Consider the following 20788-nt stretch of genomic DNA (forward strand, 5'->3'; position numbering starts at 1 on the left):
GGCTTGCTTCTTTCTGGGCCTCTTGTATCAGTCACGGCTCTCTTCCCAATGTTGGCTGTAGCTCTCAGGCAAAACGGCTCATCTCTCCTGGAGCTCAGGTGTTTGAGCCTTCTTTGTCACATGGCAGGATCAAAAATGGCGGAGCTCTCTCTTCCTGTGTCTGGTTCAGTGAGTGTCCATGTATACCAGACCCAATAAGGGCGTGGGGACTCAACCTGAGTGACGCCACCGACGTAACCCAACCAAAAGCCCTAAATTGATCTTAACTAATCTTAACGTCCCCTCAACAGAATTTAATACAGTCAAAGGGTATCACACCCAGAGCAATAAATTAGTTTACAAACATAATCTTTCTCTTTTTGGGATCCATAAATCTCAAACTGCCAAAGCACCTAATCACAGAACCACAAAATATATGAAGCAAAACTGATAAAAGTGAAGGGAGAAGTACAGCTCTACAATAGCCAGAGACAGCAACACACCACTTTCAGTAATGGATAGAACAGAAGATCAATGAGGAAACAGGACTTGCCAGTACTGTTAACAAATTAGCATTAACACTCATGTACAGAACACTCCACCAACAGCAAAATACACTCTTAAATGCACATGGATCATACAGAGCTCACAGGCACAAAACGAGTCTCAAGCCATTTTAAAGCATGAAAACTGTACAGAGTATCTTCTCTGACCACAATGAAATGAAGCTAGAAACAGAAGGAAAACTTACAAATATGTGGCAATTAAACAGCACACTGTTAAATAACCAGTGAGTCAAAGAATAAATCACAAAGGAAATTAGAAAATATCTTGAGACAAATGAAAACAAAACACAATATACCAGATTTATGGGCTACAGCAGTGGCAGTGCTCAGAAGAAAATTTATCACTATGAATGCCTCTAAGAGAATGCAAATTAGTAACCTAACTTCACATCTGCAAAACTAAAAAAAGAAGAAAGCAACCTCAGTTTTAGTATAACAAAAGAAATAATAAAGATTAGAGTAAAAGTAAATAAAATAGAGAATAGGAAAAAAAATTGAGAGAATCAATATAACCAAGCCAGTTCTTTGAAAAGATCTTTAAAATTGACAAGCCTTTATCTAGAGTGACAAAAGAAAACACAATAACCAAAATCCAAAATGAAAAGTAGAGCATTACTATGGATCTTGCAGAAATTACCAGGAGTATAAGAATATATAAAGAACATTACACCAACAAATTAGATAATCAGAGCCAGATAAAGACATCATGAGAAAAGAAGGCTATAAACCAATTTCTCTCCTGAATATAAATGCAAGAATCTTCAATGAAACAGCAAATTGAATCCAAATGCATATCAAAGGGATATCTCATATGAATGCAGGGTCGTTCCACATATGAAAATCAATCAATGAAATAAACTACATTAACAGAATAAAGGGGGGAAATCACATCATCTCAGTTGATACAGAAAAGTCATTTGACAAATCAGCACCCTTTCATGTTACTCTCTCAGAAAAATAGGAACAGAAGGGCAGCTTTCTCCACATGTAATAAAGAGCATCTATGGAAAACCCACATTAAACTCAGGGGTGAAATACTCCAAGCCTCCTCCCTGAGGTCACAAACTAGACAAGGACACCTGATTTCACCACTTTTAATCAACATTGTGCTAGAAGTCCTTGCCAGAGCAATTAGACCAAAAAAAAAAAAAAAAAAAAAACAGTCATCTGAAGAACTAAAATTCTCTATTCACATGTATGATCTTCTCAAACAATCCTCAGGAAAATTGTTTGAACTAATTCAGCAAAGACTCAGGCTTGTAGATCAACATGCAAAAATCACTTGTTTCTGTACACTAGCAAAGAATATTCTGAAATAGACTTTTTTTAAAAAATTCCATTCACAATAGCTCCTACAAGAATAAAATACCTAGGAATAAATTTAACCAATGGGATCAAAGACTTGTACACTGAAAACTGAAACACTCATGAAAAAAGGACATTCCACATTCATGGATCAGAAGGTTAAATATTAAGGTGTCACTTCTGTCCAAAGCAGTTTACAGATGGGTATAATCACAATTCAACTTCCAAGAGCTTTCTTCACAGAAACGGAAAAGCCAGTCATCAAATTTACATGGAAGGGCAAGGGGCCCAAGTAGCCAAAACCACCTTGAAAAGGAAAAACGAAATTAGAGGACTCATATTTCACAATTTTAAAACTTATTACAAAGCTACAGGAATAAAAACAACACAGTACAGGCACAAGGACAGAACTGTAGACCAGGGGAATTGAGTTGAGAGTTAAGGAAAAACACCCACTCCTTTGGCCAATTGATTTTTGGCAACAGTGCCAAGTCTCCTCAATGGAGAAGGACTAGCCTTTTCAAATGGTACTGGGAAAACTGGATATTCATATGTAAAAGAAGGAAGGTGGAGCCTTATCTCCTTAGACAAAAATGAACTCTAAATGTATCAAGGATTTAAACATAAGAGCCAAAACCATAAAATAAAATCCTTAGAAGAAAACATTAGAGTAAACCTTCATAAACTTGGTTTTTGGTAGGAATTTCTTAGCTATGACACCAAAAGCACAAGCAACAAATAATAGATAAAAAGGTCTTGTATGTTAAGTGACTATCAAAAAGTAAAAGGCAACCTACAGAATTGGAGAAAATAATTGCTACTCATCTGATAAGGGTTTTAATATCTATGACAACTCAACCAAAAAAGGACAAACAACCCTATTAAAAGGACTTGAATAGCCATTTCTCCAAAGAATATATACAAATGGCCAATAAGCACAACATAAAAAGCTGTTCAACACCATTGGCCATCAGGGAAATGCACACAAACCACAACGAGAGACCACTCCACATGCAAAAAGACGGCTGCTATTAAAAAAAAAAGAAAAGTGTTGGCAGAGATGCAGAGATGCAGAAAGATCGGAACCCTTATACCAGGCTGGTGGCGTTGGAAAATGGTACAGCCACTGTAACATCAGTTTGGAGGTTGCACATAGAATTACCATATGACCTGACAATTCCACTTTTGGGTACATATCAAGAGAATTGAAAGCAGAGACTCGAACAGATATTTGTACCCCAATGTTTATAGCGGCATTATTCACAATAGGCAAAAAGCGTAGGCAACCCAAGTGCCCATCGAAGACAGATGAATGGATAAACAAAACGTGGCATATCCGCACAAAGGGATAGTATTCATCTAAAAAAGGAATGAAGTTCTGATGCATGCTATAATACAGATGAACCTTGAAGACATTACATTGAGGGAAATAAGCCAGACAAAAAATGGCAAATACTGTATACCTCTTCTGTGAAATTCCTAAAATAGACACGTTCATAGACAGGCAGAGGTTACCAGGGCCTGGGGGGCGGGGGTGAGAAGGGTGATGAGTGGGAATTATTGCTTAGTGGGTACAGAGTTTCTCTTTGAGGTGATGAAAAAGTTTGGGTAATGGCAGCACAATATCGTGAATATAATTAATACTACTGAATTACACACTTGAAAGTAGATAAAATGGGGAATTTTGAGTTGTATGTCTGTTACTACAATATAAAGTTTTTTTAAAAATCTCAGTGCAGTCAAGTAAGACAGTGAGCTACATCTCTCCATACATATGGTAACCACAATTTCTGTGCAGGATTTTACAGGTGTCAAGTATATGTAAAAAGTTTACCTCTTGTAAACAAATTAAAAAGACGTTTTATCTGAATTTACTCCATTTTTGCTTTCTAAATAGTCCAACCCAAGATCTATTTTGAAAAGTTGACACTTGAATCCAGATATTTTGTGGTATTCTTGCAGACCTGGCTAGACAGCTCGCGGCAGCCACATTCGGCCCGTCTGTTACCTGCTGTCCCCTCCCTGGGATTACCCTGGCCCCAACGTTGTTGGGCTCGCCCAGTCCCTGCTCACATGTCAGCTGGTCACCGCCTCGTCCATGCAGTGTGTACACACTGCCCATCTCCTGGACACACTGGCCATTTCCTCTGTGGCACTTACCCCGCCTGACATGTTAGATATGAACCACAGTCCTTCATCCACGCTTGTTTCGTATTTTGGGGTTTTTTTGAGGTAGCGGGGCTGGGGATTGAACCTACAGCCTTGTATATGGGAAGCTGGCGCTCAACCACAGAGCCACATCGGCTCCCCCGAGTTGTTTTTTTTTGTTTGCTTGTTGTTTTTGTTTTTAGGAGGCACCAGGGACCAAACCCGGAACCTCCCATGTGGGAAGCAGGCTCTCAACTACTTGAGCCACATCTGCTCCCTACTTACCACATTTTGAAATCAAAAAAATTCTGGAAGTCTAAAGTCTATCACACGTTAGTTGCTACCAATACCTGGTATGGATTGAACTCATTTGGTGGTCAAAACTGATCTGATTTGATGTGAGATGATTTTAGTCTATATTTATCCCATTAAATGTGAATGCTGATACATTTTCTTGCAGAAATTTTAATGGACTTGATTAAAGAATCTGTAGGATAGCATCGTGCTACTTTTTTTTTTCCAATCCCCTGGGGGCAGGGATTGAACCCAGGACCTCTGTATGTGGGAAGCCAGTGCTCAACCAAATTGGTTTTTTCATTTGTTTTGCTTGTTGTTTTTGTATTTTCAGGAGGTACCAGAAACCAAACCCAGAATCTCCTATGTAGGAGGCAGGAGCTCAGACCACTTAAGCCACATCCACTCCTTTTGCTACTTTTTTTTTGAGATTTACTTTTATTTATTTCTCCCCACCCCCTCGTTGTTTATACTTGCTGTGTCTGTTTGTCTTCCTTATTTCTTTAGGAGGCACCTTTAGGAGGACCTGCAGTGTGGGAGGGAGGTGCCTAATTGTTTAAGCCACCTCTGTTCCCTCCTTTTGTTGTGTCTCTCATGTTTTACTTCTTGTGTCTCTTGTTGCGTCATCTTGTTGTGGTCAGCTTGCCGTGCCTGCCTGTCACTTCAGCTCTCTGTCCTGCTCATCCTCTTTAGGAGGCACCAGGAACCTCTGCTCCCTGCTTTGTTGTGTCTCTCATTATGTTCTTTCTCTTGTCTCTCTCAGTGCGTCATCTTGCTGTGTCAGCTTGCCACTCCTGCCCGTCATAGCAGCTCGCTGTCTTCTTTAGGAGGCATGGGAACTGAACCAGCGACCTCCTATGTGGTAGGCAGGAGCTCAATCACTTGGGCCACATCTACTTACCTCCCCGTGCTACTTTTTTTCATTGAAAATTTCTGGATTTTCAACACATCTGACCTTAAGTATGTCCAGTAATAGACAGTAGACTCATATTCATTTATTTGTATATTCTATGTCTCCTGCCACAAATTTTTATTTTTTATTCCTGTAGCTTAAGATCATGCAGTAGACTCTCAATGCATATTTGTGAATACTAAACACACTTTTAAAAATCATTTTCCTTACACCAGAAGCTTAACTCTGTGACCACCAATGTCACATCCATCTCTAACATATTATCCATTAGAAGATGAAGAAATGCATCTTTATCATCACATTTAACTCCTAATTTTATGTGTAAAATAATTTTTTAAATTTACAAATTTGTCAGTTTTTGTATCTGTTTAAAATGTAGTGTTTACTCATTGTAGACTATTCTGAAATTTAGAAAATCGCAAGGCAGAAGGTGCACTCACGATCCGACCTCTACACGTAGCACTTTGTAAACTGTGTTTCTGTGTACCCACAGGCGAGCTTTACAGAAGAGGTGGCGCTCTCCCAGTCAGCTCTCCCCTCGCTGCGTGGTGGCCCATCTCCCTGCCGTTCAGTCCTCACAGCCCTCCGTGAGGGGGCACTGTCACCCCGCGGTACAGCTGACCCCAGAGCGGGGCGCAGAGAGGCCCACGAGCTCGCTGGAGCTCACGGAACGAGGAAGGGGGGCCTGGGGGCAAACCAAGCACTCCAGTGCCTGAGCCCTTCTCAATGGCTGTTCTACTGCACTAACAAACAAAATTTCTGATTGGATTACTTTGAAACAAGAAACAAAAATTCTGAGCATGAATATACCCTGCTTTTTTATTTTTTATAGCCAAGATCCTCTATTACAATTTTTATGTTTACAAGAATTCTAAGCAATTTATTTATTTTCTGATTCTGTAAAAGATTATTTTAGGGAACATAGATATATATTACAGCATGTATCAGGATGGGTCAAATTATGCTGCATTAATAAACAGTTCCCAAATATTAGTGGCCAGGAGTGATAAATTGTTTAGCTTTTGTTTTCGTTAATATTGTTTACATAAAGCAACCAGCACAAGACCTAATAGAAGGTACTCAATGAATGTTTTCATTATTTTTAGTAGTAACAAGTTTGTCATATGGCCCTAAATAGTCCCTAAGTTATTATTTAGTGATTCTGTGATCACCTGATACTTTTATCAATATACTGGGAAAATATATTGTGGATGATTCACCTAGCAGTTGAATACACAGCTGACTGACAGTGTACTCAGAGAGATTCTTTTTTTATTGCCACCATCATAAGATAAATAGTCTGTGATAAGTATTATCTTAATATTTTCACTCATGACTTGAATAGTATAGCAGAAAATTTATTGATAAATTTGCATAATAGATATATATCATTAGGAAATTGTTTAAATTTAAGCTTTGATTTCTTCACCTGGCATTACTTCTAGTATATCCAGAAGCATGAGGCTGTGGTAGCATTAACTTCATAACAGATCAGGACCAGCTCCTGTCACATTCCTCTGAATATTTTTAATGACGTGTAATTTTCATCTTTGGGATGGGAGGATTTGATGCTTGGGGAAAAAATGAAATGTCAGATAAAACTAAAATTTTGCAAAGAGGATTGGTGATCAGGTTTCAATAGAATTTATATCCCAGGGCCTGGCACTGTTTTTGACAATTAGTAAGTATTCAGTATATATTTGTGGAATAAATTATAAGATGTTCATATTAAGTGATTTTGTTTTATGGCTCTACTGAAAAATTTCCTAAAATTGTTTAAATAGTTGCAAATAAGGGCATGTTTCTGGGTAACCCACATTTGAATATTTGAGTTTTGGTGTGTATTTTCAAAAACTTCATAGTCATGTATATATATCTGTTTTAAATTAGGCAAAAGTAATCTGTTACCCTGTTTCCTTTTAATCTTTGCCAATTATCTAATAAGATTCCATTGATGCATTAAAATCTCTTTATATGAAGCTAATGATTCCTGGGTGTAGACTTAATTACTTCAGCTACTTAAAATTATAGTCAAATATTTTATTTACCATTACCTAATTGGATCACTATTATTTGACAGTGGCTTGTAGTCCTTACTAGCCAAAACTGTTTATACTGCAAATACCGGAGATAGAGGTGGGTAGATAGATTGATTTTAATAGTTTTAAGACTATACCAAGACAGTATACAAGGTAGAAATCCACTAATAAAAAATGCACTAAAAAGACTTTTCCAGGAGGAATTTGAATTTACCTAAATGAAATAGACAGGATTTTGCCAAGTATAGATATTAAAAGCAACTATTATGGGGAAGCAGATGTGGCTCAAGCAGTTGGGTGCCCGTTGTACCCCATGGGAGGTCCTGGGTTTGGCTTCCTGTGCCTCCTAAAGAAGACAAACGAGACAGCAAGCTGACGCAACAGGCTGGCGCAGCAAGCTGATGCAACAAGATGACACAACAAAAAGACACAATAAGGAAACACAATGAGAGACAAAACAAGTGGGGAGTGGAGGTGCCTCAAGCCATTGGGTGCCTCCCTCCCACACGGGAGGTCCCACGTTCAGTTTCCAGTACCTCCCAAAAAAGACAGTGAGCACACAAAGAACGGACACAGAGAGCAGACAGAGTGCAAACAAGGGGGGGGGTGGGGGAATAAATAAATCTTTTATTTAAAAAATGATTATGGATTCATGTCTTATATTAAATATTTAAAACCCAATTTCCATTTAAAAATCAAAGTTTATTATTTATCCTTTTAAAAAGCTTTTATATTGCTGGATGGAATTTTTTTCAGTTTGCTGTGTAGCACTAAATGCACATTAATTAACAAAAAGAAAAACTGGCAGTAAAAGCAATTCTAAATAATCCTCTACCAAGACATTCTCAGAGGGCAGTAATATACATTGGAAAATTGAGTTTTATATTTAATCATGGCTTAAAGTAGAAACTTCTAAATTTTAATTCAGTTCATTTAAGTTAACGATTCAGGTTTCCTTGGCCCGATGGGATGGGGATGGGAGAGGTAGGTGGGCCCGCGTGTCTCTCTTAGTCACCCTCACAGTCCTCGTGGGACACGGTCCAGAGAGGAACGAGACGCCCAGTGTGGCCAGGAGGTGGCCGAGCCGAGACCCCAGCGGCTGTGATCCCCGAAGCTGTTTGCACACGTGGGGTCGTTTGAACTGGTACATGGGTCTTGTGGGTTTTCTTGGGGGCAGTTACAGTAATTTTTAGCTTGAAAATCATGAGAAACATTTTAATTCCCCGAAGCCAATCCAGTGTACCAAGGATTTCTTTTTCATTTCCCTGTTTACTTTAGGGTATTCTGATAATAGTAAGAACTAATATTTATATAGCACTTTTCAATTTTATGAAACGTTTTTATATTTCACATTCTCACTTGACTCTCAGGACAACCTAGAGGTAAAACGATACTGCTCACATCCTAGAGATGAGGAAACTTGAGTCAGGAAATTTAATAATTTCCTCAAGTCATGTAAGTAGATGGCAGAGCCAGATTCGCACGCACACTTCCAACCGCAAAGCCCTTGTTCTCTCGACTCTTCTCCAGCCTTGTACAGTTGGGAGTAGTTGAAATTTGTTTAAGAAGGATTTTTTATAAGTCAGGTTTTTGTCCTGACACGTTGGAGGGGCTCACGATTTAAAGGAGAATCTGGTGAGCCCTTTTGTAACGTGAGCACTAATGCCTTAAATTAGGAACGGCCACCTCGGACTGAACGCCTGCCCCGGCCAGCCAGGGGAGGTGCTGAGCCCCGACTCGCAGCTCCCACGAGGGTTACTGTTGGTAACCGGTAACCCCAGCCGTGGTACTTGTCCAGTAGCCCCAATATGTTTATCCCGAAAACTCTGTCAACTGCAAACAAGATTCAAGTTTCCTTAAAGGAGAACATGCCCATATACTAATTCCTAGAGAAACTCATTCTTTATGCTCTGCTTCTGAATTACTTATACATTCACATCTCCATGTATTGACTTAGTAACTGGGAAAGACTCTTACTGGTTCAGAAGCTCACGAACTTAAAAGGAGGCATGGAAGATAAATCAACAGCTGTATAGGCCATTATTGTGATGGCTAGATAATAGTTTTTTGTCTGTAATAATATGAACTACTCATGGACATTTTAACAAATCTAATCAGTCTGACCCACCCACCTTGTTAAGATATTTAGGAAGTTAGTTCAAGCTTATGGCAGCACATTGTCTTCTGAAACTGTATCTTTCATTTTTTTTATTGAAAATAGGATTTTATAGTTTTTCTTTTTTAGAGGAACCTCTGAACCTGTTACTGTCTGAAGTGAAGAAGACCTCTTCAGGCCCCTCTCTCTATGTGAAAATATCCTGAAGGGTTCTTCCGTGGTCTGAGACGGTTTTTATTTGCCACACTTGTGCCAGAGGATGCCAGCCGTGTGAGCCGCGCTGGGCAGACAGTGGAACCCAGGGCGGCAGCCTGCGCACAGCGGCACAGCGGCGGGCTCCCCACTGCGGAGGAGCGGGGCAGAGGGATGCGCGGGGTGGGAGTGGAAGCCGGGAAGTTCTGCCTAGTTCCTGGGCTCCCACACTCACAGCTTCACATCTCTTGCTACTGGAGGTCTTGGCCCAAGCGAGAAAGTCTACGCCATCAGGCCTTTGACAGTATAAGAGTCTCACTTAGGTTTAAAGTAGAAAGATGGGTTTCTAAGCAATTTCTGAAGAGCATAATTTTATTCTGTTACATACCTTGATGAGTTCTGTATATTCAGATGAAAGTTTTAAAAACAGCGTGGGCTTGACTCTCAAATTTAACCCTTTGATGTTAATCAGGAGTACACAGTTAACAAGTTGTACTGTCGCATTATTTTAGTTATTGCATTATCCCATTCTGATCATTTATTCTTATCTTTGTTACCTAGGTCGAACTGGAAGGTACACCCTTATAGAAAAATGGAGAGATACTGAAAGACACTTAGCACCTCATGAGAATCCCATCATATCCTTAAACAAGTGGGGGCAGTATGCCAGTGACGTGCAGCTCATTTTACGTCGAACGGGACCTTCTCTCAGCGAGCGACCCACTTCGGATAGTGTCGCCCGAATTCCAGAAAGAACTTTATACAGGCAGAGCTTGCCCCCCTTAGCTAAACTGAGGCCTCAGAATGACAAATCAATCAAAAGGAGAGAGCCTAAAAGGAAATCATTAACATTCACAGGAGGTGCCAAAGGATTAATGGACATTTTTGGAAAAGGTAAAGAAACTGAATTTAAGCAAAAGGTGCTGAACAACTGCAAAACAACAGCAGATGAGTTGAAGAAGCTGATCCATTTGCAGACAGAGAAGCTTCAATCCATTGAGAAACAGCTGGATGCAAATGAAGTGGAAATACGATTTTGGGAACAAAAATATAATTCTAACCTTGAAGGGGAAATTGTCCGCCTGGAGCAGAAAATCAAAAGAAATGATGTAGAAATTGAGGAGGAAGAATTTTGGGAAAATGAATTACAGATTGAACAGGAAAATGAAAAACAGCTGAAGGATCAACTTCAAGAAATAAGACAGAAAATAACAGAATGTGAGAGCAAATTAAAGGAGTATTTGGCTCAGATCCAGACTATGGAAAGTGGTCTCGAAGCAGAAAAGCTGCAGCGGGAGGTTCAGGAGGCACAAGTCAATGAAGAAGAGGTCAAAGGAAAGATTGGCAAGGTCAAGGGTGAAATCGACATTCAAGGCCAGCAAAGTCTGAGGTTGGAAAACGGCATTAAAGCTGTAGAAAGATCTCTTGGACAAGCCACCAGACGATTGCAGGTAAGAACATTTTTATAAAGCATTTCATCTACTCAACAACATTTATTTATTCCTCAAATCTTCTCTAATGATTGTCCATTTTCCCTGGCATTTAAAGAGTAAATATAGATGACAACTTTTTTCAAATTTCTTAGAATTTTGGTGACTTATGACAAAGCTTAGATGTGAGCTCAGAACAAAAGTGAGACCCACAACTACAGTAATTCTTGCTCTGTGGAAGACACTTTTCACCGTGTCGGTCGTAGTACTAGGTAAGTGGATCCAGGGCCTGGAATGGACACCAATGGTGACAGTCAACCTGGCCTTCTCCCTGCAGAGACAGGGAAGCTGGAGCCAGAAGAGGGACCAGGGTGGCTTCCCAGGGCCCACGTGGCTCGTGGGTGCTGGCCTGTCTCTTCTCCGTTGTTCTAGCCCCATCCTGCAACGGAAGGGAAGTGGTCTGCTTCCTTAGAATCTTCCTCTGCTTTCCTAAGGAGAGGGGTCAAAACACCCCCTGATATTTTTCGCTCTCCAGTTCATACCCAAGAACATGTATATTTGGGCCACATAGACCCTTATATCTTAATTTATATTTCTTGGATACACTCTTTTTTTTTTTTAACTTATTTTTTTTTCTTTATTTTCTTTTAAATGTTACATTCAAAAAATATTTTTTCCTGTATTTTTTTGTCTTTCTTTATTTTTTTAATATTACATTCAAAAAATATGAGTTCCCCATATAACCCCCACCCGCCATAACGACAATCTCCTCCATCATTATGAGACATTCATTGCATTTAGTGAATACATCTCTGAGCACCGCTGCACCTCATGGTCAATGGTCCACATCATAGCCCACACTCTCCCACATTCCACCCAGTGGGCCATGGGGGACATACAATGGCTGGTAACTGTCCCTGCGGCACCACCCAGGAAATTCCAAGTCCCAAAAACGTACCCACATCTCATCTCTTCCTCCCATTCCCTACCCCCAGCAGCCACCATGGCTACTTTCTCCACACCAATGCCACATTTTCTTCAATTACTAATCACAGTAGTTCATGAATAGATATCAGTAAGTCCACTCTAATCCATACTCTATTCCTCCATCCTGTGGACCTTGGAATGGTTGTGTCCACTCCACATGTATATCAAGAGGGGCCTTAGATTCCACATGGATGCTGGATGCAATCCTCCTGCTTTCAGCTGTAGGCACTCTTGGCTTCCTGGTGTGGTGGTTTACATTCTTCTCCTCCATGTTGGCTGAGTGGAGTAAGTCCAATAAACCAGAGTGTAGGAGCTGAAGTCTGTTGAGGCTCAGGGCCTGGCTATCACATGGTCAGTCCAGAGATTCAGGTCCCCTGGGTATATATTAAACCCCAGCACCAACTACAGTTCCAATAAAAGTAACAGGAGAGGTTTGTGAACAAAGATCACATCTAAGTCCAGCTCCATCACACAGCAACATAAACTCCAAAGTAGGGCCAACTGACATGACACTGAACTCCATCTGCCATGACCATAGAACCTGTGGGTCTCTGTAGCCCTCAGAAGAACAAATACCCAGGATTATATCTACTTTATCTGTCTGTGGGACTCTGCTGAGGTGTGCATAAGGGCAACCCCTCTGATAACCTCCCGGCTCTTTTTGGAGACTCATAGCCATATAAACTCATTTGTCCTTTCCATTTCCCCCTTTGATTCATGTCAAAAAGCATTTTTAACTCTTGGTATTATATGTAGATTGAGATATTCTGCTGATCCGAGTTGACCCTTTTATTCAAGGTCATTTTCTAGTTACATTATCAGCTGGTATTTAGTAATCCCTTGGTGCCAGGGAGGCTCATCCCCGGGAGTCATGTCCCACACTGGGGGGAAGGCAACACATTTACATGCTGAGTTTGGCTTCGAGACTGGCCACATTTGAGATACACTCTTGAAAAGATACTGTGGTAGGTGCTGTGTAAGTTGCAAAGATGTATCGATCTCTAGCAGATGAGAAAGAGACAATTGATTATAATATATTCTAGATTTGTGCTGTACACTAGCCACATGGGCTATTAAAAATAAGTATTCAATAATGTTCTTTAGAAAATAGTAAATAAAGTATTTGCAGCTGCGTGTCACTGCGCCTTAGGTGCTCGGTAGCCCTGTGTGTTTAGTGGCTTCGGTATTGTACAGCACGGGTACAAGGAGCATTTCAGTCATTAGAGAACGTTCCGGGCGGCAGTGCGCCTTTAGAAGCTTGTTTTGGAAATGCATCCAGGCCAGGCAGCTTCAGGGCACACGTGTTAGAAATGTAGAGTCTGTGCTGTAACACGATCCCCAAGTACTGCTGCCTGTGCCTGCTGCTTCCACAGGCCAAGAAGGCCGAGATTTCAGGGGGAAATGATGTGGTCTCTCTCTCTCTGCCACTGACTCTAGTGAGAGATAAAAGCTCCACCAAAATATTGAAAACCAGGAATTTCTCATGCATAGGAAGGTCATCAGCTCTGATTTGTCAGTATTTTATTATTTGGATTAATTTTGACACTTTTATAAGTATGCAGTTGGAAATTGTGTTTCCTTTGTTATTACCTAGGCCAACTTATCACAGAGGTTACTAGTAAATCCCACTGCCCATTGAACAGTGTCTGATAGAGTCAGTGGACACCACAGCTGCTCGTTTGTGACCTCTGCTGCTGCCAGCAGATCCTTCTTCACAGCAAGCTTGGTGCAGCCTTGCCACCTGCTTACAGAGCAGCAGAGGAGAGAGAGAAGAAAGCCCACTAAAGTCACAAGGCGCCGCCCCTGGCTTCTGGAACTTTGTCCAGGCTTGAGCAGCAGGGCTCTGCACTTGTCAGAGTTTCCTTGCCAAGGATTCATGAGCCTTATAGTGAGAACCGTGTGTGAACCTCAGTTGTGGGTCCCATAAAACTTACCATTTATATAAAAAAGAACTCCAGTTCTCGTGGATCAAATGACTTGATTTTCCAGTCAGTTTTATATAGTTAATAAATGTAAGTGTGAGCACCTTAGCAAGAGGCATTAACACTGGGGTGGATGGGAACCGGTATTAGGCTGATGGCAGTTTTTGGCATAGGTTTATACCATCAGGGGCAGAGGATGCTCCTCCCAGAGGAAAGCTTCCTATTTCAGAGCCCAGAGAGAAGCAGCCCATGTCTTCCCTTGTCTTCTGGTGCCCCAGGGTGAACGTGGTGCCTTCAGCCCATTACGTCTCTTTAACGGCATGTTAGAAGAGCTCTTGTGAGCGCTGGTGTCCGCGCTCAGCCGGTCACAGCATGTCTTCCTTCTAGGACAAAGAGCAGGAGCTGGAGCAGCTGACGAAAGAGCTTCGGCAGGTCAACCTCCAGCAGTTCATCCAGCAGACCGGGACGAAGGTCACTGTCTTGCCAGCCGAGCCGGCCGAGGTCGAGGCCTCGCCTGCAGACGTGGAGCGGGGTAAGATGTGGACAGCGCTTTTCCCCTTTGTTCTCACTGACTAACTTGGAGTAAACAGCAGGCACTCAAGCGCAAGTGTTATCCTAATTCTTCTGTTTAAGAAGAATCTCATACCAAATCTCATACCACTAGTTTAAAACTGCTTCTTTAGAAAACCTTTTCCTGGCCTATATGAATGATAGCCATTAATGTGAAATTTAGGTTCTCTTTATCCCGTATGCCCCTTTCTTCTTTCCTAAGACTTCATTGGTGCTCTTCTTAAGACACTGTCAAATCTGTGCATGTAGTGGGTTTGAATGACCAGGGAAGAGAAGTAAAATGCCCATCTTTTTAAAAAGATGCATTAACTGTTCAAGTCCCTGAAGATGGGTTTATTGTTTATCTGAGAGAGACCAGCTGGGTCAGCCTTGCCCTGTCGCCCAGCACCCACAGGGGACAGCGGCTGTTACTCTGTCAGTTCTCTGTTTCAGATTTTTTGGTTCTTTAGGGCAGGAAACGTTTTAATTATTCATACTGCAAAGTCGTCAAAGTTGATGATTACACGGAGGGACTTTCCTTGTCTCCTGTTTAGAAATACCGTTCCAGTCTGGGTCCCTGAAGCGACCTGGCTCGTCTCGGCAGCTGCCCAGTAATCTCCGTATTCTGCAGAATCCTATCTCGTCTGGTTTGAATCCTGAAGGCATATACGTATAACACCTGGGGTTGGGATCCTGAAGGCGTGTGCGCGTAACGGCATCTCTCTTTTGGGAAGAGACCCGGTCACGGTACCCGGGACAGTGATCTGTGCCAAGATGAACAGAGGACATATCCCGAGCCACCCTATCTTTTTTCTGTCCCACATTGCATACCACTTGGAGCCATACCCTGTGCACTGATGCTAAAGAACAAAGAAACTGTGTTTCCACACATCATGAGTGTTGGCGTTTCTGTCCAGCTATAAGGCAAAGCCTTCATTTTTATTTGAAGCATTTTGAGAGCATTAGGGAAAAGTATTATTCTGTGTACATACATAAATAAAACTGTGACTTAAGAGTGAAGAGAACTATGTCACTGACTTAGCTTAATTTATTCCATGTAATCGATGGATGTGTGAATGTTGACGTTTTAGGATCTTTTATCACTACTTGTCCTGTGACTTAATTATGTTACGTAATGTGTGATTATGACTTCGTGCATGCCGCCAGATTCCTTCCGTACAGTTGCTGATTTACAATGACTTCAGTGTCAGAGGTGCTCCACCACTGAAAGGAATTCCAGAAGAACCCACTTTGCGTTTGTTTTGTGAACCTGTCCCAGCCATTGCTTAATTAGGTGAAATAATCCAGGGTGATAGGGTTTTCTGTCATTATTTTTAAATCTGGGCTTTAATCTTCCCTTTACAGTATCTCCAAAATGAGCAGCCATATGCCAGAGCAGAAATGCTTTCATGAAAAAATAGTATGTTTAAAAGGTTTGCAGTGTTTCAGACACTGAAAGACAAAACGCGCTTGTTGACTGTCTGAACAGCGTGGGGTGCCCGTGACAGGGTGTGCTCTGCTCCCCCGTCTTGTCATCCACTCATGGAGCCTCAGAGGAGACAGAGAATAGATCAAAGGTCGCTAAGGTTCAGGGTGTTCTACTTCAGGAATGTTGCTTCAAACGATGCATTTTTTAAATTAACCCACTTCATTTTTCCGGCGTCTTGGCATCAGCACCCTTGGTAAGTGATTGCTTGCACATAATTTACTCGTATATTATGGACTATTACAATTTCTCCAGTCACTTAGACAGAGGGAAAGTCGATTGGAGTAGGTACTTTTTACCAGGGAAATTAAAAAACACAGTACCTGTTTTAATTTTTGAGCTTGACTTTTACAGGACATTATTTGTACATATTTTTTATTCATAAAACCAAAAATGAGTAAACAACCCCTCCCATGAGTAGTAGCTTAACTAAGATTCACAAAGTAATAAATAAATCCATGTGAACAAACACCTTTTAGTCATTTTTACATTGCCTCTGATCAAAATTTGGTATAATACGATTAAGACTTGAAGTTTAAAATAGTTTTTAATTCTGAGAAAAATACATTCTCTGTATTATTTATATGCAACAAAGTAAAAATTGATTAATATACTGCCATGGTAACAAAAGACATAAGTTGTCTTACGCATGGAGGCAACTTTGGATGTTTTTAACACTTTTGACTTAATTTTGGTTTTATGAATGCTGAGAATGCTGCTATATTTAGGTTTCCTATGAGAAAATTTTAAAAATGGTTATGAAAATATATAGAAGCCTCTAGAGAACTGAAAGTAAAAATGCAAAGTTGCCTTTTGTAGTTGAGCTAAATGGCATTTGGGTTCTTGGACTCAAAGTTGACCTTGCCATTATACTACTTTACAAATAACTTGAGGAACAAATGATTCTTACTTAACCACAACCTGTACATATTTGTGCTCAATTTATAATAGTTATTTCATACCTACATGTTTAAAAATTAGAATAATTTAAAAATCGAAATTTGTTGTTTCCATGACAATGATTTATGTATATCCAAAATATGCCTTACTTGTAAAGGGTCCCATCCTATACTGAATCATTTTGTTGTTCTTCAAAGAAATTGAAACTTTATTCACAAAGAAAAACATACTTGCAAATTGATCACATTCTATTTAAATCAAAATGTTAAACTGAAGACATATTAAACTTTGCAATTATAAATTGCAAAAGTGCCTTGGTAGGCCATGAAGAACACAAAGTCGTGGAGTTTTTCTCAATACTGACTTAACTGCTGTAAATTATTATCAGCACTAATCTAATAACTTTAAAGAAAAAATAGAATCCTTCCAACTTGTGGTAGTCTTGGGTTCCCCCTGCATATTTTAACTCTGACAACTTCCACAGACTTTTAAAGCTGCCAGGTAATCCTCATGATCCTAATTACAGGTGGAAGTACTATTTCCTAGACGGATAGAATATAGAAATGTGAAGTTGATGAATGCATTGAACAGCTGTACTTTTTAATCAGCTAGATTACTTCTGTAAGTAATACTTTTTAAGCCTTTTTTTTCTTCAAAAAAGAGAAAAACTTGTTTCCCTAGGACATCTTAAAATATTTCTGTCTACCCCTGATCACTTTTATCTACTGTGAATACAAATGAGTTAGGTTAAGTTCCACATCTTTAGATACATTTCAGATGAGGGAGTGAGCAGTGGTACACAAGAATATCAAATAAAAAATTTTGCATCTGAGGGAATATCCAGATTCTAGATACTAAATGAGATAAGGCTGTTTTTATATAGATTTATGCTACACGTTGTATTATTGTCACTTTCTGTACATATTAAAAGATACTTTTTTCCCTTACCAAGAAAAAATTTGCAATAGTATTGGCATATCTACCTTTTGAGTATCCATCATCCACAGTGACTTGCCTCAGTGTCCTTATGACAGCTATGACAGCTTTTGCTTTGATAGCATTTATATGGGAGACTTCAGGTAGTTTAACTAGTAGCTGCCTGTTTATCTCCTCGATCACTAGTAACTCATCAATTTCCACGCTTCAGATTAGTCATGAATTAGAACCAAAGTAAGACTGATATGGTCAGTAAATGTAGTATTTATGATGTTAAATGTAAAATAAAATAGTGCTTAATACAAATAAGTACTTCCACAGCATAAATAAAATTTGGACCTGCACAAAGACTTTCTTTGTGAATAAAAGCAAAATGGTTTTAGAGAATAGAAACTTCATTTAAAGTCATTACTGTGAATATCTTTCCAAGTTACAACTATAATAATGGATTGAGGAAAAAATATGGAAAAGGTGAAAACTCGATTTCAGGCCTGCGAAGGGTAGGGCCAGATGGGCAGTTCCTGGTGTGCATTGCCTTTGAAAAACTGGGCCTTAATTTATTTGTAAATAACAAAGCTGTATTCACATCCCTCTTCCACCTGAAGTCGTCTTTATTAGTCTATGTTGTATTAAAATTTAGTTCACAAGTATTACCTTTATATTACATCCATTTGTTTAAGTTGCATGTTTATGCTATTTGCTACAGTATTCTGAAGTTCGGTGTAAAGGCCATGAGCTGTGTGGAAAAGACAAAACAATCACTATTTATTCAGAATTGCTGCTTTACGTTTCCAGAGTGAGCTGCTGGTGCCAGGACAGTGACCGTCTGGAAGCTGCAGGAGCTGTATTCCAATGCATTTTATATATTTTTAGAAGCCAAATAAATTCAGATAACTATTTAGTATACTAATTATATTAAACCAGCAGATATATAAAGGCAATAAAGTATATACATATATATATATGGGGAGGGGAAAGATTAAAATAGAGGTTTACAGCCAGACATGGTGTTAGCCCCAAATGAGTTTCTGTCTGTCTCTATCGACCTTAGGAGAATTTGAGTTGCTGCAGCTTTAAACAGAAAATTGTGATCATCACTAATTGTGGACAAATAAGTGTGCTTTTAGTATTGCTTTACTCATGTACAAACCTGAAAACAAAACTCTGTAATCTGTATTATATGTAATTATTCTTTTTTTGGCTTCCATTTTAAAATGTATATTTTCTGATTATCATGAGCTGTAAAACAAAGGATCAATATCTGATACTCTCCCAAATAATAAATTTTCAGGATTCATTGGGGCATTATAATTGTTGGTTTGTTTTTTTATGTATTCAATATTTTAAAATAATTCTTTTCTTATAAAAGATACCAAAGAGAATAGGTTCACATTTCAGTGATATAAAATTATTCTTTTCTAAGTATGTCATTATAACAAAAGAATTATCTGTTGCTCAAAAAGTATATGCTTTGAAGTGAAACTGAATCAAGAAACTAGTACACCTCTTTTTTATTTCAAAAGTAAAAGAAAAAGTATTTTCTTAATCTCTGTGTTCCCAGATACCCTTAAAACTACTAGTAAGAGGAAAGAACTCACATTTTAGTACCTGCTGTGGATAACGGGATTGTTCAGCATTCACAAGTAGTAAGTAGCCGACATATCATTTGAGTTTAGACCTTTCTGAATCCAAACCCCTTTCCTGTATCACTTGTTAAAGCTGTGCAAGCTTTACAATGGCCAGTTCCTTTATTTTGGCCACTTTTTAATGTGGAATTCTATAAATTGCCATTTGTATAAATAGAAGTTAGATCTTGATCATGAAATCATAAAACATTATATATGCAAAGATGAAATGAGAAACTGAAAATGATTCGATTAGCTATCCTGTGTCCTCGCTTGGGGGACTTGGCAAATCGTAGTCATCCGTCTCTCCTCTCGTAGGTTTCGTTGGTGGTAGAGCTGGACACATAACTGCTCCCAGGCCCCTCCGCGGCTGCCACGCCACCTGTTTGAGCTGCTCCCTTTAACCAGTCGTGTCCTGTAAAAGGAACTTAAACACGCTCCGGGAACGTTTAGTGAACCCATTGCTGGGCACACCCTGCCTTAATCCTGGGGATACTGAATGAATATGACCAGCCCTGATGTCAAGGAGGCTGCTGTCGAGTGCCTCAGTCGTCCGCTGAGACGAACACCTCACTCCAGCACATTAGGCACCATAAAAGGTTTAAGGATAGAGAGCTGTGGGAAAACACAGGCCGTACAGCCCCCACCTAGCACTCAGGGAAGGCTTCCTGGAGGAGGAGGTGTAGCCCAGAAAGGACGGTCTGGCCGAGGCCAGACGATGAGATGAGGAGCCTGGAGACTGAGTGCAAGAGAGAAGGTAAACGGGTTCAGGACGGGCTGTGCTGCAGAGCTGGGACTTTGTCCTGAGAGTCCCGGGCCTTTTAAGCATGGAAATGGAGTCGTAAGATGAGCGGACGAGAGGAGCCTGCCATGTGGAGAAGAGGCAATGCTGGAGAAAGACATTTTAGAGGACCGCGAGGCTCCAGACCAGAAGCCATGGGCGCCTGAGCTAAGAAAATAGTTGGGATTTATGCTCGTAACAGATTTTTATCGAGCACCTACTTGGTGCCAGGCAGTGAGGAGAACTAAGCAGGTTGTAGACATCCTAATGAGACAGCAGCTAAAGGAACTGATACTTAAACGGTGAGGGCAAATACAAGAAAGCAGCGCCACAGTGTGGCAGCTAGTCACGGCTTGCAGCGGCTGTGGAGGAGACCCTGCACATCTCCTGAGGAGTTCTGGCAGATAACCCGGTACAAATGCTGGTGGGAAAGACTCTGGAACAGGAGGGAGGAGGGAGAGTAAGACCTGGGAAACAACATAGACTCCCAAGGTGGACCTGCCCTATAGGGGCCCTTGCAGTGTGTCCTGCAAGGATGGTCTAGGTTTGGCGAGACGGCTGCTCTCGGCCGCAACGGATTTGACCATATTTCTGCCAGTTCTTATTTTCTCAGCATTAGA

The 20788-nt window shown here is 40.3% G+C and overlaps 1 protein-coding gene across 4 annotated transcripts in view; it reads left to right on the top strand.

The window, feature by feature from the left end:
- RASSF8 (Ras association domain family member 8) overlaps positions 1-19070 on the top strand; it is a 133484-nt gene extending 114414 nt beyond the window's left edge. For all 4 annotated transcript variants that reach the window (XM_058282923.2, XM_058282921.2, XM_004479942.5 and 1 more), the window contains 3 exons: positions 10114-11003; positions 14279-14423; positions 14995-19070. In XM_058282923.2, the coding sequence (XP_058138906.1) occupies positions 10114-11003; positions 14279-14423; positions 14995-15116 (1157 nt within the window). In that variant the 3' untranslated portion in view covers positions 15117-19070. The remainder of the gene's footprint in view (positions 1-10113; positions 11004-14278; positions 14424-14994) is intronic.
- Positions 19071-20788: the final 1718 nt, after the last annotated feature.

Source organism: Dasypus novemcinctus, chromosome 20 (genome assembly GCF_030445035.2).
Source record: "Dasypus novemcinctus isolate mDasNov1 chromosome 20, mDasNov1.1.hap2, whole genome shotgun sequence".
In the NCBI taxonomy this organism is placed as follows: Eukaryota; Metazoa; Chordata; class Mammalia; order Cingulata; family Dasypodidae; genus Dasypus; species Dasypus novemcinctus.